Here is a 21137-nt window from a genome sequence, read left to right on the forward strand (position 1 = left end):
GAGGAGCAGAAGGATATCCATGTAATTAGGATGCCTCTCGTTAGCTTGGGGTGACGGCTCCTTATTAACTTGGTTAGCCTCAAACACACTACTTGACATAATGATGGCTTTTTTATGAAGACAGGTGCCTACCTGGTGGGCCCCCCTTTGCAATCTGAGGCCAGGATCTCAATGGCTTGGGCGGGAGACAGTGAGCCAAGAAAGGAGCCCCCTCTGGCTGATTCCGGTTTCATGTCCCCTTTTTATGGCGTTAATTGCCACCAGGAGCACCGCCTGTCCCTTCTGCTGGCTCGAAGCTTATCTTCATGCCTTTTTGATCGTCCCTAAACGGCACAATAATTATGGGGTGAGGCAAGGTGTGGCAAAGCACAGCTCAGCTGCTGTTGATGGTAGTGCCATCTCCAGAACTTGGTCCCACTTTCCCCACGGATGAGTTTCAGGAGGAGGAAGTGTTGTCAATATGCTTTTAAGTGTGTGTGCGCACAGCAGACTTTATAAAATGAAGTCCCCGCAGGAGAGTGGAGCTTGGAAGAAGCTGCCATGCCATAGGCAGTTAGGGTTAGGGCTTTCAAGGTCAGCACCAACACTTTGAACTGTGCTCGGAAACGTACTGAGAGCCAATGTAGGTCTTTCAATGTAGGTCTCGGCGGCCGCTCCCAGTCACCAGTCTAGCTGCTGCATTCTGGATTAGTTGTAGTTTCCAGGTCACGGGAATCAGCGTGTTTTTACATGAGTAGAATGTGTCCCTTTATTTAAAATGCATCTCTGGGTTATTTGTGGGGCATGGGAATTCGTTCATCCCCCCTCAATAATAATAATATATAGTCTGGCCCCCCACAAGGTCTGAGAGACAGTGGACCGGCCCCCTGCTGAAAAAGGTTGCTGTTTTGTCCCCACCCCCTTCCTCCTTGCTGAGTTCCATGAGGGGCAACACTGAGACTAAGGAGTAGGAGGAGGGTGTAGGCAGGCATCCCTCTGGACTGGTTGTAAATAGGCAGGTACGGGCAGGCTGAGGTTTCTTTTGGGGGGGGGCAGTGCCCCATTTGCTCTGACACAGCAGCCTGAAATGGATGTAACTGACACAAGATAACATCACCAAGGCGACTCTCTGTAAACAAACAAACGTCCCTAAAAATGGCAAAGGTGGTTTCTTTCCAAAATAGGTTTTATCTTGAACAATTGCAAAGACAGTAATTTGTGATATACCAGTGGTTCAAGTTGTACTTGGAGTAGACCCACTGAAATGAATGAGCCCAAGTTACAGTGGTACCTCAGTTTATGAATACAATTGGTTCCAGAAGTCTGTTCATAAACTGAAGCGTTCATAAACTGAAGCGAACTTTCCCATTGAAAGTAATGGAAAGTGAATTAATCCGTTCCAGATGGGTCCGCGGCGTTCGTAAACCGAAAATTCGTAAACCGAGGTGTTCATAAACCGAGGTTCCACTGTACTTGTGTCTATTAATTTCAATAGGGTGAGCATTGCATCTGACCCCCAGTCTCGAAGCATTAATTTCAAGCATCTATTCTAAGTGTAAGGAATGTTGAATACCCTTTGATATTTAAACCAATTAACCCCTCATTTAAATATTCATGCTTTATTTAAATTTCTAGCTTTGTTATCTGTGGCAACCACCTATTATTGGCTGATCTCATGATGGATGGATGCTTACTATGGAATGATGGGCTGGGTTAGAGGAAAAAATAAATAAACCAGTTTAATCCACAATTAACAATTCAATGTGTCCCGGAAATATGATTCAGGAAGTGCTGACTCAATATTTCAGAGTATCTCTTGGTCTCTTCTGTTTCCGTCTTTGATTCTGATTCTCTCTGCCACAGCATCTTCCTGCTCACTAAATGCTGTTACCTCTTCAGCTTCTGAAAACTCCTCCTCCAGCGTGGTGTAGTGGTTAAGGGCGGTAAACTCGTAATCTGGGGAACCGGGTTCGCTTCCCCGCTCCTCCACATGCAGCTGCTGGGTGACCTTGGGCTAGTCACACTTCTCTGAAGTCTCTCAGCCCCACCCACCTCACAGGGTGTCTGTTGTGGGGGAGGAAGGGAAAGGAGAATGTTAGCCGCTTTGAGACTCCTTCGGGTAGTGATAAAGCGGGATACCAAATCCAAACTCCTCCTCCTCCTCCTCCTCCTCCTCCTCCTCCTCCTCCTCCTCCTCCTCCTCCCTCTGACCACTCATCACCCCACCACCAATCCCCAGGCTCTGAGCCTTTATCCTTTGGGGGTTCCCCATTTGGCTCCTTGCACCATCCATCTGTGTCCAGCCAGCCCATGACAACTCAACAGGCCGAGCTAGCAACATAAGACCTTCCCTGACCCCACAACCTTCTGTGAAATCTTTTGGAAAACCACACCCTTTTGGGGGGATGGATTTCAGAGTCAATGCCCCCCCCCCCCCGGGTGATTGTGAAAGAGTGAGTTTGCACTGGCTTTGTGGCTTCCCGGGAAAATGAGAGCGAGGAAGTTTTTGTTTTCTTTCGTTCTTTAAATGATGATGAAAGGCATTTTCCCTTAAGTGCCCCGACCTGCTTGCCTGCACCCTCTCATTAGTGGATTAGATCCAGCTAATTCCTCTCAGTGGGAATGTTGAGGGAATAAGTTGCCTGATTAGAGGATGCCTCTCAGATGCCTGCAAACAAAGATGTTAAAAACAACAACACACTAAGCCTTAGATCCCTACAAGCTTTGGTTGCAGAAAAGGTGAAGAGCAGCAGGCTCTGGCAAGTGGGAATGATTCCTAGACATCTCAATGTTTTATAGATTTTTCTGATCTGTGACTAAACATTTTCTGATCTATGACCTGTAAGAAAAGGTCGCACTATGGAAAGTGGTTTTTCAGATTCCAGACATCCATTTGAGGGTGCTCCATTCTATTCTGCTCCCCCCTCAGTTTTTAACTTTTTATTTCTTTTCTTTTTACCCACCACAGACAGACAGGAAAAAGCAGATCTGCCAGTGGCAACAAGCCATTGGGGATGCAATAAGGGAAGTGCTTCTTTGGAAACATGTGTTTATACAGTGCTCAGTGCTGGCAATTTTTTTTTGGGGGGGGGAAATATTGGCTATATAACTCTTATTATGGGGAAAGGGTTAAATATTTCAGAAGATAACATAATCTTAAATTATATACCTAATATATGGGGCTTGACAATTGGTCAACATAAATGGATTCTCTGTGTCCTTAAATCTGCAAAAAGATTGATATTGATACATTGGAAGGGTAAAAATATGGCCTCTTTCCGTAAATCGCTTCCAGAAGAAGATTATGTACGGACAAATGTAGTGGTATTTGGAACATATTTATCAAGACCATAGTGACTCATGGATTGGAGAGAAACAATAAGTTCATCTATTTACATATATTATTTTATAAATAATAAGCACCATGTCATGATTCAACTGCACATGTCAGCCAATGCGTTAAGGCAATGCTCAAGCTACCATTTTGAACCCAGTAGGTCTATTTTCACCTGCAGCTCACGTGTTATGCAAAATGTGGTGGGAAGTAAGTACATATTTTACAGCAATTTGTGAGCTTTAAAAATCCTCATGGAGATTAATAGTTTTAGGGTGAATTTCTCCTAAGAAACACATTTTTACATTAAGTTCTGGCTAACGTACACATTTTTGTCAAGCAATTTCCCCTAATATGATGAACTTATAAATATTTTCATTAATATCTTCATTTTTTTGCACACTTTCCTCTATTGCAGGGTTTCCCAAACTTGGATCTCCAGCTGTTGTGGGGCTACAATTCCCATCATCCCTTGACCCCTGGTCCTGGAGACCCAAGTTTAGGAAACCATGCTCTAATGCACACATTTTTGTAAACTTTGTTGTTTGGAGACCTGCACCACAAATTTCAGATAAGTGCGAATTTCAAAGGATAGCTGTGCTTTGGTTCTCACATGGTATCAGGAAGTGTGAATGTGATGCATTTAACTTCAAATGCAAATTTCTCTTCCATCCCTAGTGAAGGGGAAACTACAGGTCCCAGATTTCTTTGGGGGGGGGGAGCAATGTGCTTTAAAGGCATGCTGTGCACATAGCCTAGGTGAGTTGGATCCAAACCTATGACTCTATTTCCCCTGTTTCTGTAGGCTAAACATTCCCAACCAGCCCTCCATAAAGCAAGCTTTAAAAACAAAAACACACAAAAGAAAACCCTCCAGAAACTTTAGTGATAGAACGTAGCTTTTTATTGCGGAGCCGTAGGCACAGACGAGAAGTTCCGCAAAAAGCTTCCCAAAGTTATTGTTGTGCTAAAGCAGCGATAGCAAGTTGAGACAGCATCAAAGGTGTGATTCCTCATTCCGCAGGCCGAGACACAGATCTCCCGACACGGGTGAGATGATCAGCTGATGACATCAAAGCAGAATGTCAAAACCTCCACCAAAAATCCCTTCTCAGAAGCAGCAGAAGCCATGGAGCTAAATGAACACTGTTGGGAACAGGAGGAGACAAGCCTTTCCAGGGTCGTCTCGACTGTGAAGTTGAGTGAAGCAGCTGCCTCAGGGTGGCAGATTCTGGAGGGCGGACAGCAGTGGTGGGCTGTGTGTGTGGCAGGACAACCACTCCCCTAACCTGTTTCCTTCACCTGTAGCAGAAGTTGGGGACCTGTCACTACTGTTGGGGTAAGATTCGGATACCACTTCAGTTGGCGTCTGTGCCTGGAATTTTGGGTGGTTGTGGTGTTGGGGGAGCCATCTTCTTCACTGTAGGCACCAAATTTTCTTGCACCAGTCCTGAGCATGTTTGTGAGGTTTCTGGGTTCTTTGGGTCTTGAAGGAAGGAATTCCTCAGAACCGAATTTTGCACCCCTCTGTCTAGGCTGAGGGATGGCTGGTGGGGCTGAGGTTTTGTGCAGCAGTAAATAGTCTGAAAATAGCTCTTTATACATTTGTCCACCAAAAGGAGGAAGTAAGGCTAAATACAGTTTTTGTTTAGTTCCACAAAGCCCATAAAGCCTAGAGCTGGTGAATGCAGCCTGATTAGTCTGAAATCTAATCTCTAAATCTCTGCCATTCTAGCAGAAAGGCTGTGAGCTCTGCAAAGGGAAGGACTTAGGGGAATCATTTCAAAATTCAGTTTGGGTGGAAGGGAAGGAATTCACAGCAAGGGTGAAGTAGGGAATTTGTTCCACCATAATCCCAACCCACCATTTTGCATCTCGTTTTGGTTGGTGGGTTTTGGGCTTCTAGAAAACAACAGAGAAGATCCCACAAGCCTGAAGTATGCTGAGATCTGGTCCTTCCTTCTTGATTCATCCATCTATTATTCCTTACTTTTGCCTTCCCCCTTCTTCCCTGATGCATCTCAATCCACTCAGCCACCATTCTTCCTGATCCATCTCCTCCTACCCATCCATCCATCCATCCATCCATCCATCCATCCATCCATCCATCCATCCATCCATCCATCCATCCATCCATCCTTTTTCCCGATTCATCTTCCCCCAGCCCACCCATTCTCCTTCCTCATCTATCTCCTCCATCCACCTACCTAGCCATGCACCCCTCCGCCCGCCCACCCACCCACCCACCCACCTGCCCTCCCTTCCTCCATCCATCCACCCTCCTTCTTGATACGTATCCACCCACCCATTCCTTACAACTTCCCTCCTTTCCTTCCAGACCCCCCATCCACCCACTCCTTGAAGAACCACCTGTCAGTTGAGGTTAATACTTCATGCATCTGACCAAGTGGTTCCTTAGTTCACAAAAACTACTGCCACGATTAATCCCTTTGCTGTCCGAGTGCCGCGAAAATCCATTGCTGCTTCTTAGGAAAAGTGAGGTATGTAGGTATCCAGAAAGACAGACTCGCAGCCGCCTGCTTCAACCTCGGGGCCTGGCTTCACTGATACGTGGCCAGATGGATTCAAGGATACAATGGAGCCCGGCACCACGTAAGACCCCACAGCTTCTCTGCTTGGGGCTGCGGAGGCCCCTGAACATTCCCAGCTGCTGCACAGGGTCGCACAAGGGGGAGCGCATGGATCTGCATTGGCTGGGATGGTGGGCAGCTCGCACGGAGCAGAAGACACCTCCACACTGGGAGCGGGGCAGAGCTCTTCACAGGCATTGCAAGTTGACACGGGCGCTGGTGTGCTTTCGGCCTGGCACAGCGGTGTGCAGACAGGTGGGGGGAGGCAGGGCTGCTTGGACTGGTACGACGCAGCCGAACATGGCTCTGCACACGGATCTCCGCAGGTCGGGGCGCATGTGCCTCCACTGTCAGTTGCGCACTGCGGCACACCAATGGGCGGAGGCAGGCAGGGCTGTCTGCACTGGTACGCCATGCTGGTGGGTGTTTGAGGTTGATGCTGGAAAGGCGAAAAAGGAAAAGGAAACCTTCCAGTTATGATACTTGATAATTATAATCATTATCCCCATAGCACTGCAGACAAAGGACAATTTGCAAGGCGAAACCACAGCTTTGATGTCAGGCAGGAGTTCGGGAGAGACATCGAGTTCTCCGAAACTTACGAGCTACTTGCTAACTTATGATTTGCATATTCTTTGGGAAGTCAAAAGAAGAAGAAAAGGTGTCCCTCTGCCATTCAGAATGAGATGGGGTGGCCTTTTATACAATCCCTACTGTTCCTGAGGAAATCGCGAAGCAGGAGAAGGAAGCTTGGGGAAAACAAAGTATTTGTAGGTTAGGAACCTCTGGGCAGGCTGGGGAAAGAGGACATACCTAGTTCTTATGTTACTTTATTAAGTCACACTATACATTGAAAGCACTGCGGTAGCATTGTAAACAGACATGCCTTCCTTCAGATAATCCTGGGAGCTGTAGATTGTTAAGAGGGCTGAGAGTTGCTTTTCCTCTCCCAGAGCTACAGTTCCCAGAGCTCCTGGTGAAGAGGGATTGCTTATCAGATATCTTTATTGTCATTGTCCCCTTGCGGGAACAACGAAATTACTCGGTTGCCACATCCACTCCGATAAAGCATTCTGCATAATCCAAAATTATAAAAACCTAATTAAAAACAGTAAATATAATACAAAATAACAAGTAAAATAAGATGACTTCAAAGTCCAGGCTTTCCATTTAAGGCCAAAATCGCTCTAGAGAAGAAACTGTTCCTGAGACGGCTCGTTCTTGCCTGCATAGTTCTATATCTCCGTCCCGATGGCAGGGACTAAATGCATATTGACACAACCTCGATGGCAGAAAGTGAGGAGGAATTAAAGAACTTCTTAATGAGGGTGAAAGAGGAGAGCGCAAAATACGGTCTGAAGCTCAACAAAAACTAGGGTCATGGCCACTGGTCCCATCACCTCCTGGCAAATAGAAGGGGACGAAATGGAGGCAGTGAGAGATTTTATTTTCTTGGGTTCCATGATCACTACAGATGGTGACAGCAGTCACGAAATTAAAAGACACCTGCTTCTTGGGAGAAAGGCAATGGCATACCTAGACAGCATCTTAAAAAGCAGAGACATCACCTTGCCAACAAAGGTCCGTATAGTTAAAGCTATGGTTTTCCTAGTAGTGATGTATGGAAGTGAGAGCTGGACCATAAAGAAGGCTGATTGCCGAAGAATGGATGCTTTTGAATTATGGTGCTGGAGGAGACTCTTGAGAGTCCCATGGACTGCAAGAAGATCAAACCTATCCATTCTGAAGGAAATCAGCCCTGAGTGCTCACTGGAAGGACAGATCCTGAAGCTAAGGCTCCAGTACTTTGGCCACCTCATGAGAAGAGAAGACTCCCTGGAAAGGACCCTGATGTTGGGAAAGATGGAGGGCACAAGGAGAAGGGGACGACAGAGGACGAGATGGTTGGACAGTGTTCTCGAAGCTACGAACATGAGTTTGACCAAACTGTGGGAGGCAGTGGAAGAAAGGAGTGCCTGAAGTGCTATGGTCCATGGGGTCATGAAGAGTCGGACATGACTAAATGACTAAACAACAACAAATGCATATTTGCACATTCCTCTCCTGCATGGAATGAAGGAATAGAAAGCACAAATATGGAGGAAGGCGAAGGTGATGGAGGACTGTTAATGCATTTGGATGAAGAGGATTCGGACGGCATCCCTAGCAATAGAGTGCAGCTCAGTGGTAGAGCATTTGCTTAGCATGCAGAAGGTCCCTGGGGAAAGCCTGAAACCCCTGAGAGCTCCTATTAGTCAGTCTTTCTCAAACTCGGGTCCCCGGATGTTCTTGAACTACAACTCCCATCATCTCTGACTACTGGCCATGCTGACTAGGAATGCTGATAGCTGTAGTTCAACAACAACTAGGAACCCAAGGTGGAGAAAGGCTAGTATAGACCATACTGACTGAGCTAGATGGAGCTCCAAGTGACTCTGTAATAAGGCAGCTTCCTCAGGTTTTGTTTATGCCAATTCTCTCCCCTCCCCTCCATGAGGACTGGAATCTTTAGTTTTAGGGCAGGGACTCAGTAGGAGAGCAGGTACTTTGCATGCAGAAGGTCACAGCTTCAAACGCTGGCACCCCCTGGTAGGGGAGAGACCCCCATCCGAAAACCTGGATAGCTTCCACTGGTAGAGTAAACTGAGCCAAATGAACCAATGCGCCAATTCTATGCTCTACAAATGGACTCTGCTTCAGCACTGCAAACAAGATAGAGCAGTGCAGAATAAATTAATGCCCCATGAAGCAAGGCTTGTTTTCTCCTGCTCCGGAGGCTAGGATCTGAAGCGATGGATTCAAATGACAAGAAAGGAAATTCCGACTCAACAATAGGAAGAACCTTTTGACGGTAAGAGCTGTCTGACAGTGGAATGGACGGCCTTGGAAGGTGGTGGACTCTCCTTCATTGGAGGTTGTTGGATGGCCACTTGTTAAAGATTTTTTAGTTGTGGTTTCTGCATTGCAGGAGGTTGGACTCGATGACCCTTGGGGTACCTCCTAACCCCACAATCTATGAAAGGAACGCACAACCCACATGGGGGGGGGACCCCCTAATGCTATCGGAGAAAAGCGATGCTTCATTTTGCCCTGTTCTGCTCTGCAAAATGTTGCAATAGGCTCAAGGTGGGGAGACGCCCACAGCATCTCAGACACCCTTTGGGAATAGATTTCAAGCCATTCTCTCCCTCTCTTTCCTTCTCTCTTCCTCTCTCCACCCCATTTCTCTCTCTTAAAAATACCCTCCCTGTTTGGTCCGCTTCCAATAATATTAGCAATAATTCAACAGGGGACTTACCCAACTTTTCAAGCGCCAGCAAGGAACGATGCCAAGGACGAGAGGGGCTTGTCGAGAGGCGTGGTGAGCTGGGAGCTCTTTTTTATACAGCTGGCGTAGGAACCAGGACTGCAAGGATGTCTCAGGTCTGCTCCGCCTACACCTCTCTTAATGGATTATATTAGGCTAATTATGAACTGTGGCACCAACAGGTTGAGATGCCCCTTCCTTACACCCTGTGACTCCCGCAGAATATAAATTTGAATCACTCCAACCTGTTATTTTCTGGTGAATGTGATCCAGGAAAATATTGAGGTGTGACACTCAGGGAAACAGACCAGGAACCTATGATTAGAGATGAATTAAGCCATCAATTTCAGCTTCTTTCAGCATATATATATATATATATATATATATATATATATATATATATATATTACCATTGATTTATTAGTTACCTTCTAAACTGATGTCTCAATATGATTTACTCGTGGATAGTCACAGGGAAAGCCTGTCAGAACAAAAATGTATTTGGTTGTTTCTGGAAAGCTTCCAATCTTAGTCAGTTCTTCACAATGACACATCAGTACTCATGAAAATTCACCAGGATTTGGGTGAGAACTCCTGATATGCACATTTTGCCTGCATTTTTGCCTTATATTCACATGTTTTGCACATTGCATGTTATTTTCACCCCCTCCCTACTTTGTTTGCCCAGGGAACTACATTACAAAGTTCAGATATGTTGCAAATTTCAAGGATGACTCTGTCTTGGTTCACATGTTGCTTCAGAAAATTTGAAACTGCTAAGTGTGCCTTTCAAATTATAATAATTATTATTATTTTCAAATTATATGGCACCCTTTATCAAAAGACACCATTAAGAACACATGAACCAAATTGAATATCTCTTCAGTCTTCATCTGCGATATCCTCTGATTTCTCTTTCCCAGTTGATCTTGTTGACTCCATGGGTTTTTGTGTCCAAACGTGAGTCCTGCTCAATGTAGACCTGTTGATATGAATGGGCATGATTAACTCATTTCAATGGGTCTACTCTGAGCAGGAACAACCTTATGTTTTAGGTGCTCACAAATGAAGACCCTCGTGATTTGGAGCTGAATTGCCTAGTCTAGTGAACTGCCTGGGATAAGATCATCTTATGTGTCAGAACCATGTTAAGAGGATAAGAAGACCCCAGCTGGATCAGAGAAATGATACATCTAGTCTGAGGGTATCCGCAGAATATAAATTTGAATCACTCCAACCTGTTATTTTCTGGTGAATGTGATCCGGGAAAATATTGAGGTGTGACAACAACATATTGAGGAGAGCATATTGTCTACCCTCAATCTAGTCTAAAGTCCTGTTTCTAAAAGAGGCCAAGAAGACCTCTCCGGGTAGCCCTCAAAGAGGACATTCCTCAGAGACTGATTTCTCAGAGATAGACAGCATCTGTACACATAGGCTGTTTCTATCACGAACAATATGAATATAAGGAGAGCACTGAGAGATCAGAGTAAGGGGCCATCTAATTATCCAAGTGGATTTCTAAATGGAGAGGCTACTAGGCCATATGGCAACATTCTACCTTCACTGTTTGAGGGAGCATGTTACCAGGATCACAAGCGGGGAGAGATGCTTTTGCACTTGGCTCCTGCTTGCCAGCTTTCCCCTGGGGCATCTGGTTGTTCCATTGTGAAACTAGGATGCTGGACTAGATGGGACTCCTTTGGCCTGATCCAACAGAGTTATTCTGAGGTGCCCACTCCGCAAGTGCTATTTAGGATCCTGGTACCTTTTGTCCTGGGAATAATCTGTAGCCATCACAATGAGTATTTATTGATATATTGATATATTTATTCATTTCATGCATATATGGATTGACCTACTCTTTTCCTCATTAGAAATCTTCAACAGGAAGGGCTATAAACACTTCCTGTTTGAGCTCTAGGTGGACTTTTGACCTATGGCTCAGCTCTGTGATGGAACTCCTAAAGCAGCCCTTTCCAGGCCTACGTCGAGTGATTTGTCCCTGGCAATGCATTGATGATGTCAGAGTCACACACCCAGCCTTTTCCACCTTCTTTATTGTTCCTTTAACAAGGTGAAAGGGTGAGCACTTAAGATGTGCATTTCCTTCTAAGGCAACATGCTGTCATTATGGTTTCCTGTCACACGAGTTATGTTCGGTGGTGATGGGAACGAATGACTGGTAATTCCAATTATGGGATCTCTCAACTTATCTCACGGGGAATGACAGGCGATCAACATTGATGGTTCAGGTGAGGTGAAACGCCTTCATGAAGGGACAAGGACATTGGATGTTGATGGTGGGTGGGTTGATGGGGGATGACTGGATGGTTGAGTGATGGTTGACGATGGGTTGACTATGGATGCTCTTTGTGGCTGTTGACAGTGAGTGAGTTTGTACACGTAGTCCAAGATGAGAAATGAGGAAACTTGGGAATTGGATAGCTTGTCCAATAGTCAGGGATGATGAAAGCTGCAGTCCAACCACATCTGGAGACCCATGGGCTAGTCAGTCCCCACATACATGATACTGAGCTAGGGGGACAAATGCTCTTGTGTGTTGCTACAACACAGAAGATAATCACCTGAATAAGGCTATGCATAACTGTATATGTGAATGGTCTGATGATCATGTATGTAGTGGTTTGGCCTTCACACACCCTGGTTTCTCTACAGCAAAGGACGTGGGTGGCACTGTGGTCTAAACCACCGAGCCTCTTGGGCTTGCCGATCAGAAGGTTGGCAGTTCAAATCCCCGCAAGGGGTGAACTCCCATTGCTCTGTCCCAGCTCTTACCAACCTAGCAGTTCGAAAGCACGCCAGTGCAAGTAGATACAGTAGGTACAGTACCACTGTGGCTGGAAGGTAACTGGTGTTTCCATGTGCTCTGGTTTCCGTCACAACAGAAGCAGTTTAGTCATGCTGGCCACATGACCCAGAAAGCTGCCTGTGGACAAATGCCAGTTCCCTCAGCCTGAAAGTGAGATGAGCACCGTAACCCGTAGCAAAAGGAAAAACAAGGAAACAGTGGGGTCACTCAGAGGAGAAGATGGTGAAATGCAAACAGGGGACAGAGAAAGGGCAGAACTCCTCAATGCCTTCTTTGCCTCAGTCTTCTCCAAGAAAGAAAACAACGCCCGACCTGAAGAATATGGAGCAGATGATTCAGCAGGGGAAACACAGCCCAGAATAAGTAAGGAGGTAGTACAAGAATACTTGGCTAGTTTAGATGTATTCAAGTCTCCAGGGCCAGATGAGGGCCAGATGAACTACATCCAAGAGTATTAAAAGAACTGGCAGAGGTGATTTCAGAACCACTGGCAATAATCTTTGAAAATTCCTGGAGAACAGGTGAAGTTCCAGCAGACTGGAGGAGGGCAAATGTTGTCCCTATTTTCAAAAAGGGGAAAAGAGAGGACCCAAACAATTACCGCCCAGTCAGCCTGACATCAATACCAGGAAAGATTCTAGAGCAGATCATTAAGCAAACAGTCTGTGAGCACCTAGAAAGAAACTCTGTGATCACTAAAAGTCAGCATGGGTTCCTGAAAAATAAGTCATGTCAGACTAATCTGATCTCATTTTTTGACAGAATTACAAGCCTGGTAGATGAAGGGAACGCTGTGGATGTAGCCTATCTTGATTTCAGCAAGGCCTTTGACAAGGTGCCCCATGATATTCTTGTAAAGAAGCTGGTAAAATGTGGGCTAGACAATGCTACCATTCAGTGGATTTGTAACTGGCTTACTGACCGAACCCAAAGGGTGCTCATCAATGGCTCCTCCTCATCCTGGAGAGCAGTGACTAGTGGGGTGCCACAGGGTTCTGTCTTGGGCCCAGTCTTGTTCAACATCTTTATCAATGACTTGGATGATGGGCTTGAGGGCATCCTGAGCAAGTTTGCAGATGACACCAAATTGGGAGGGGTGGCTAACACCCCAGAGGACAGGATCACACTTCAGAATGACCTTAACAGATTAGACAACTGGGCCAAAGCAAACAAGATGAATTTTAACAAGGAGAAATGTAAAGTACTACACTTGGGCAAAAAAAATGAAAGGCACAAATACAGGATGGGAGACACCTGGCTTGAGAGCAGTACATGTGAAAAGGATCTAGGAGTCTTGGTAGACCACAAACTTGACATGAGTCAGCAGTGTGATGCAGCAGCTAAAAAAGCCAATGCAATTCTGGGCTGCATCAATAGGAGTATAGCATCTAGATCAAGGGAAGTAATAGTACCACTGTATTCTGCTCTGGTCAGACCTCACCTGGAGTACTGTGTCCAGTTCTGGGCACCACAGTTCAAGAAGGATACTGATAAGCTGGAACGTGTCCAGAAGAGGGCAACCAAAATGGTCAAAGGCCTGGAAACGATGCCTTATGAGGAACGGCTTAGGGAGCTGGGTATGTTTAGCCTGGAGAAGAGAAGGTTAAGGGGTGATATGATAACCATGTTCAAATATATAAAAGGATGTCATATAGAGGAGGGAGAAAGGTTGTTTTCTGCTGCTCCAGAGAAGCGGACACGGAGCAACGGATTCAAACTACAAGAAAGAAAATTCCACCTAAACATTAGGAAGAACTTCCTGACAGTAAGAGCTGTTCGGCAGTGGAATTTGCTGCCAAGGAGTGTGGTGGAGTCTCCTTCTTTGGAGGTCTTTAAGCAGAGGCTTGACAGCCATCTGTCAGGAATGCTTTGATGGTGTTTCCTGCTTGGCAGGGGGTTGGACTGGATGGCCCTTGTGGTCTCTTCCAACTCTATGATTCTATGATTCTATGAACCCCATAATGTCAGGGACCATCCTGAGGAGGTTGCACTGAGAAGGAATGGTGGGAGCCTCCCCCTCTCCTTGCTCCTGATCCACATCCAGAATCTTCCCAGGAGCAGGAGGAAAGTATAGATTTGGAACAGCGGTTTGCAGAGGGACATAGTTCAGAAGGCAGAAGCTGGGAAATATTGGATGTGGAACAGCTAGGAGAAGAAACACTGGGGGAGAGTGGGTTAACAGTCTCTGTACAGCATTTCTCTGCTCAGCCCAAGGTCAAGAACAGATCAGAAGTGTTAGAACAGAAAGCACAGAAAGAGCAGAGTGTACAAGCTCAGATTACAAGAGGTAGAAGTGATGTAGATTAATAGGGACATAAGGGGGTGGGATCCTTAATTGGGAGCACCGCCATTTCTAGGATATGTGCTCTTTATTCTCTCACTGTGATTATTAAAGTTTCTAACTGGTAAGAAGACTCCTTTCCCTTTGTTCTCCTTATCTATGGCCACGGGGGAGGAAGCCGATTCCCTGAAGCCTGACACATAGTCGCCTTTGACTGGACTTAACTGCCCAGGGGTCCTTAACCCCCTCTCTTTTTTACACCAAAGCAATGGGATGAGACCCAAGCACCCTCTCCTGCCCATAGGGAACCTGTGGCCCTCCAGATGTTATTGGATCCTAACTCCCCAACAGTGGTGGACTTTGGGCTGTCAAGTTTCAGTGGAGCCCTGTGTGACACTAAAATCCAGTGCCCCCTGCCTCTCACACTCCATTCAACAAGGTATAAGTTGGACTACACCACACCTAGCCAAGGCAGTGCCCTCCAGGTAAGAGCATAAGACAAGCCAGCTGGATCAGGCCAATGGCTCATCTAGTCCAGCACCTGAGCATCGCAGTGACCAAATGCCCTTAAGAACTTAGGGTTCTAGATAGACTGCCCTTGGAGCTGGACATTACATAAGAATATCAGAAGAGCCAAAGGAGCTCATTTAGTCCATCCTCTCACAGTGTCCAGTGGGAAGCCCTCAAGCAGAACTTAAGCACTCCCATGGGACCACTGCCATCAATCCCAATCAACATGGCCAATGGTCATTGGCGGAGGGCATCCACATTGGGTGCCATTTGCTTACATGCTGGACAGGTGAGATTGTGGAGCAAAGATGAACTCATTTATGGTCAAAGCAGTCAGGGGCACAGTATCCAGTCTCTTAGGGCTTCTCCGCCAGAAGCGTCTTGGGAAATCAGGCACCAACTTGGGGTTGATTTTGCTAATGCACAAATAATGATGTCTCTTCTTGGTGCACAGGGCCATGTACAGGGTAACTGTGTTGGGCAAACCCCGTCTAGACACTTTATTCAAAGTCTCTTTTGAAAGATGTTGCAAGCGAGAAGTGCCATTGAGCTTTGATACTCCTATACTGAACTGTACGGAATTTATTTATTTATCTAGCCTTTAATAGGGATGGGGAATCTGTAGCCTTCCAGATGTTGCTGCCCTACATCTTCCATCAGCACCATCACCTCTGACCAGGGACCATGCTGACTGGGGTTGATAATAATAATAATAATAATAATAATAATAATAATAATAATAATAATAATACCCCACACATATGGCTGGGTTTCCCCAGCCACTCTTGGCGGCTCCCAAAAGAATGTTTTGTTTGTTCAGTTGTTTAGTCGTGTCCGACTCTTCGTGACCCCATGGACCATAGCACGCCAGGCACTCCTGTCTTGCACTGCCTCCCGCAGTTTGGTCAGACTCATGTTCGTAGCTTCGAGAACACTGTCCAGCCATCTCGTCCTCTGTCGTCCCCTTCTCCTTGTGCTTTCCCAACATCAGGGTCTTTTCCAGGGAGTCTTCTCTTCTCATGAGGTGGCCAAAGTATTGGAGCCTCAGCTTCACAATCTGTCCTTCCAGTGAGCACTCAGGGCTGATATCCTTAAGAATGATTAGGCCAGATCTTCTTGCAGTCCATGGGACTCTCAAGAGTCTCCTCCAGCACCAGAATTCAAAAGCATCCATTCTTCGGCGATCAGCCTTCTTTATTAATAAAAAAGCGACAACATACAAACATTAAAAACTTCCCTAACAGGGCTGCCTTCAGATGTCTTCTAAAAGTCTGGAAGAGTCTGCAAGAGTACTTTGACACGGAAGTCTGCAAGAGTACTTTGACACGGAACCTGTGGGTCACACACTGCCTTGGTGTGTGCCAAAATTTGACACCCGCATCTCCTTGACATATGATGGGAGGGCATTCCACAAGGCAGGCACCACTACCGAGAAGGCCCTCCGCCCAGTTCCCTGTAGCTTCATGTCTCGCAGTGAGGGAACTGCCAGAAGGCCCTCGGAGCTGGACCTCGTGTCTGAGCTGGACCTCAGGGCCCGGCAATGACCGGTGGTCCACCTCCTTTGATGCAGAAGGTCCTGGGTTCAATCCCTGACATCTCCAGGTAGGGCTGGAAAACTCACCCTCCCTGAAATCCTGGGGTGCTGCTGCCAGACAGTGCAGACAGTACTGAGGTAGCTGGACCAGTGGTCTGACTCAGTGCAAGGCATCTTTCTATGTTCCATCTAAGAATGCTTCCTTAGCCCTGCTTTAAAATCAACAACAGCTCTGTCCTCTTATGTTTGGGGATGCAGATGGTGTGCCGATCTGATTCTGATAGTTGACAACTGAGGCCCAGTCATCAGGGTCTCGAACTAGGCAGGGCTATCACATCCTGAGGCTAAGAACTAGCCTAGTAGCTAAACTATCAATGACTAAGTCTCTCTCTCTCTCTCTCTCTCTCTCTCTCTCTCTCTCTCTCTCTCTCTCTCTCTCTCTCTCTCTCTCTCTCTCTCTCTCTGCCTAGGAGCCCTCTAGAGGCAGGTTTATGTATAGCTTCAGGACTTCCAAACGGCAGGAATTCTATAGACCAGGGCGGACCAACTTTCCATACAGAATGGCTGCAAGAGTACTTTGACACGGAACCTGTGGGTCATACACTGCCTTGGTGTGTGCCAAAATTTGACACCCGCATCTCGTCCTTGAGCTGCTGTCCCAAAGCCAGCTAAGCAAGGTGTTGGGTTTGGGGAAGGAGGCACAGGACTCTGGCAGGGTCCTAGAGCACAATTCAAAGGGTTGGTGCTGACTTTTAAAGCCCTAAATGGCCTCGGTCCTGTATACCTGAAGGAGCGTCTCCACCCCTATCGTCCAGCCCGGACACTGAGGTCCAGCGCCGAGGGCCTTCTGGTGGTTCCCTCGCTGCGAGGTTACAGGGAACCAGGCAGAGGGCCTTCTTGGCAGTGACGCCTGTCCTGTGGAATGCAGATGTCAAGGCAATAAGCAACAATTTCACTTTTAAAAGACAACCTGTTTAGGGAAGTTTTTAATGTTTGATGCTGTATTGTTTTTAATATTCAGTTGGAAGCCGCCCAGAGTGGCTGGGGAAACCCAGCCAGATGGGTGGGGTATAAATAATAAATTATTATTATTATTGTTAAGCCCCCCTACTTCATTCTAAAGCTGAGCAAGCAGTAACTAGGCTTTGAGAAGGAGCCGGGAGGACTCTAGGACCCTGTCAGAGCCCTTGCGCCTCCTTCCCAAAGCCCAGGGCCTTACTTCTCTGACTTTGGGAAGGCAGCTCAAGGTGTGTGTGTGTGTGTGATGTATCAAATGTGACCGAGGGCCATTTAAAAATGTTGCCCTTAGGCTGTACATTGAGCCACGGTTGGATAAAAGATATTCCCCATAGTAAATTTCTAGCATTTGTAGCATTTGTGGAATGAAGTAAAATCTACAGGCACTACTCTTTGGAGGGTGAGAAACTAATGGGTCCCAGCCCATTCAGGGTTGTCTCCAAATGATTTTTACTCTAACCAGACCCATTGAAATTAATGAACCTAACTCAATAATGTCTATTAACTTCAACCAGTCTAGCATTAGACTAGCATTGGATACAACATGCAGTGCTTTAGTTTGTCCCTTCTCCCAGAAATTTATGCAGACCCCCAGGCACAGTGGCATAGCATTGGTTGCTAGTGCCCTGGACAAGGCAAGTATCTTCTGCCCTGTCCGCCAATAAGCTGGAACGAAGGGGCAATAGCTCAGTGACCTACCTGAGTGGCAGATCTGGCACCCTCAGGTATAGTGGAGAGTGGGACAGATGATTGGGTGGAAGCAGGTATCTTTCTACGTTAAAGCCTTAGCAACCGGCTATCGCCCAAATCCACTCCCGAGTCTGCCCACGCAAACATTGGGAGATTTTCTGTGTGAGGGGGAGAGCACCCTGTTTTTTAATTTATTGCTACTACTTTTTCTTTTGAATGTTTGGTCCCCGAAGAATTTTGCACCCAGGGCAACCACCCTGGAGACCCCACCCTTGCTACGCCACTGCCCATGCAGAGTGTTGTCGTGGTTAGTCCTGGACTCAGCCATGAAGCTTCCTGAGTGTGACCTTGGGCCAGTCCCTAGCCAACCTCATGAGGATGTTGTGGGGAGGACCTCCTTAGAGAGAAAGGTGGGATATAAATGCAACCAACAAACATAGGGTTCAACCATCTTGGGTGACAGGGATTGGCTGGATGAGAAGGCGTGGTGGAAGCCACCTGACCAAGAGCCCCTCTCCCCTGGGAAGGCTAAGAGGGAGAGGACTGGGATCCTGGATCCTGGGGGTGGGAAACCAGCCACACCCCAGAGGAGGGGACAAGCTGAGAAGTACCGGAGGCCAGGAACTTGAAGGATGATGAAGAGGAGGAAACAGGACAGGCGTTAGACTTGGCAGTTCTCCCACAGACTCCCTCTGACAGCTTCTCTGCTGACAGCATGCATGCCCCCCACTTCCCAGAACGAGGAGTCTATTGCATGTTGCTGAGCAAAGAGCCATTGCATGTTGCTGAGCAGAGAGCGTCCCTTGAAGCTCACCATAGACAGAGGGAGGGCCAAGGATTTAAGGGGGAATTACAAGCCAGTCCGGGCAACTGCTTCATCTCACAGGAGCAACACTTAGCAGTCTCCTTGTGTTCTGTGTTCTGCTTCCTCAATAAACAAACTAACTGTAAATTAGCCAAGTGTTTCACTCTCTTTCTCTGACCTACAGATGATCTGTTCTCCTTGCCAGCTCCCTGACCTTGGGCCAGTCACTGCCACTCACCCAAACCTACCTCACAGGGCTGTTGTGAGGATGAAATGGAAGAGAGGGAGAACCATGCATGCCACTTTGAACCCCTTGGAGGAAAGGTGGGTTATGAATGTAACAAATCAATAAAAATAAAAGCTCAAAGAATATCAGAACACAACAACGTGGATGTCTTTATATTTGCACTTTATTGCTGTCTATCTAACATGGAAGTTCTGAGAAGGCAATCGGGGGGGGGGGTTCCCACCACCAAAGAATATTCATAGCCCCTCACTCTTTCTTCAAGCCAGACGTGATATCTTGGGGAAGATCGTTACTTGTACGTTGAGATTCAGGGCATCTAGAGGAGAGGAGAGCAGAGAACGTGGACCAAGGAAGACTTGAGGAAGGAGGTGTCATCCAATCTCGGAAGGAAGCTCTCCAAAAGCTGGACTGCGGGGATCCAAATCAGAACCCGACCTTGTGGGCACTTAGCATTTCTTGACGTTGCATTGCCCCATGTTGATGGAAGGACAGGCCTTCACACAGCCTTGGTCAGAGCACACAGTGGCGCAGGGGTTCCCGCACTTGGTGGCGCATGCCTTCACCCCGCAACAGGGATCAGCGCCCTTAGTAGCACAGGGAGTGACACTCACATTGCCGCAGGCGTCCTGGCAGACGGTCGCGCATGCGCCCCCAGTTGGGGCTGGGATGGGCGTCACGCAAACATCCCCACAGGGATCCTGGCACACAGAAGCGCACTGACCCTTGCTCGGGGCCACACAGATGGAGCCACCAGAGGGGGTGCACACAGTGGCGCATGAGCCGGAGCTTTGCTGCGGTGTCCCCCAGACGGAGCCGCAGGGATCCTGGCAGACGGTGGCACACTGGGGCTGCTGCGGTGTCACACAGACGGACCCACATGGCCCCTGGCAGACGGTAGCGCATTGACCCTGTCCTTGTGACACGCAGACGGACCCACCGGGGGTGGCGCATACGGTCGGCCCCTGGTTCTGCAGGGGGGTCACGGAGATGGAGCCACAAGGACCCTGGCAGACGGTGGCGCACTGGGGCTGCTGTGGAGTGATGCAGATGGAGCCTCCAGGAGTCGCACACACGGTGGCACATTTAGGAGTGCACGCATCTGCGCAGGATGACTGAGATGGGGTCACGCAGACAGTGCCTCCAGGAGTCGCACAGACGGTGGCACTCTTAGTCTTCACGCAGGAAGGAGGAGGCAGGCAGGGTTGCTTGCACTGGTAAGACATCTTGGTGGGGAGGAGGTTTTAAGCTCTGGAAGAGAAACAAATCATAAGAACAAAGGAGGGACCTGCTGAATCAGGCCAGTGGCCCACCTAGTCCAGCATCCTGGTGTCACAGTGTCCAAATCCCACCAGCAACTATAAAATCTAGGGAGACTGCCTCTGGAGCTGGAGGTTCCATAAGAGCATAGGAAGAGCCTGCTGGATGTGCAGCCTGTGGCCCTCCAGATGCTACGCAATGATAGCTCCCATCGTCCCTGACCATTGGCCGTGCCAACAGGTGATGGTACGGTTTAGAGTCCAAGAACATTGGCTGCTGGTGGAAGGTATATTCCAAGAACATTTTGAGGGCCACAGATCCCACATCCCAGATATAAAGACTGTAAGCTCTTTGGCTCAATAGTTCCCCACAGTTCTTGTCTAGTTCTCCCTGAGCAGTGTTGAACTTGATCCTGCTGTGACATCACAGCTGCTTAGCCAATGACAGGGATATTGACACCTTTGCTTGTAAAGACACCCAATGACACTGAAGCAGATGAGCCAATGGTTCCAGCCAGGAGCACAGAGTTTGGGAAGAGTGTTGTGATAGTGGAGACATCAGAGGTTCTTGTGGGGGAAGAAAATTATATATCACACAGATAGGCCCTTAGCTATGTAAATCTTAACCAGCAGCAGAGCGACTGTTAATTATAGTGTCTAGGACTGAACAGCTGCTTCTAACAAGTTCTTACGAATGCTGAGTACATTGGCAGATGTTCCTTGAAAGTTGCCCCATAGCTGTTAAAGTGTATG

At 47.4% G+C, this 21137-nt stretch overlaps 2 protein-coding genes across 2 annotated transcripts; both read right to left on the reverse strand.

Moving 5' to 3' along the window:
• Positions 1-5601: 5601 nt before the first annotated feature.
• Positions 5602-9353, reverse strand: LOC118076364 (uncharacterized). Its single transcript, XM_035099067.3, has 2 exons — positions 9203-9353; positions 5602-6343 (listed from the first exon to the last, which is right to left on the reverse strand). Exon 2 carries the CDS (start codon positions 6317-6319, stop codon positions 5801-5803), a length of 519 nt encoding a protein of 172 aa, XP_034954958.3. The 5' UTR covers positions 6320-6343; positions 9203-9353; the 3' UTR covers positions 5602-5800.
• A 10221-nt stretch (positions 9354-19574) lies between these two features.
• LOC118075586 (uncharacterized) lies at positions 19575-20351 on the reverse strand. The gene has a single exon (XM_035097637.3). The coding sequence runs from the start codon at positions 20349-20351 to the stop codon at positions 19575-19577; it is 777 nt and encodes a 258-aa protein (XP_034953528.3).
• Positions 20352-21137: the final 786 nt, after the last annotated feature.

This window comes from Zootoca vivipara, chromosome 16 (genome assembly GCF_965207765.1).
Source record: "Zootoca vivipara chromosome 16, rZooViv2.hap1.1, whole genome shotgun sequence".
NCBI classification, from domain to species: domain Eukaryota; kingdom Metazoa; phylum Chordata; class Lepidosauria; order Squamata; family Lacertidae; genus Zootoca; species Zootoca vivipara.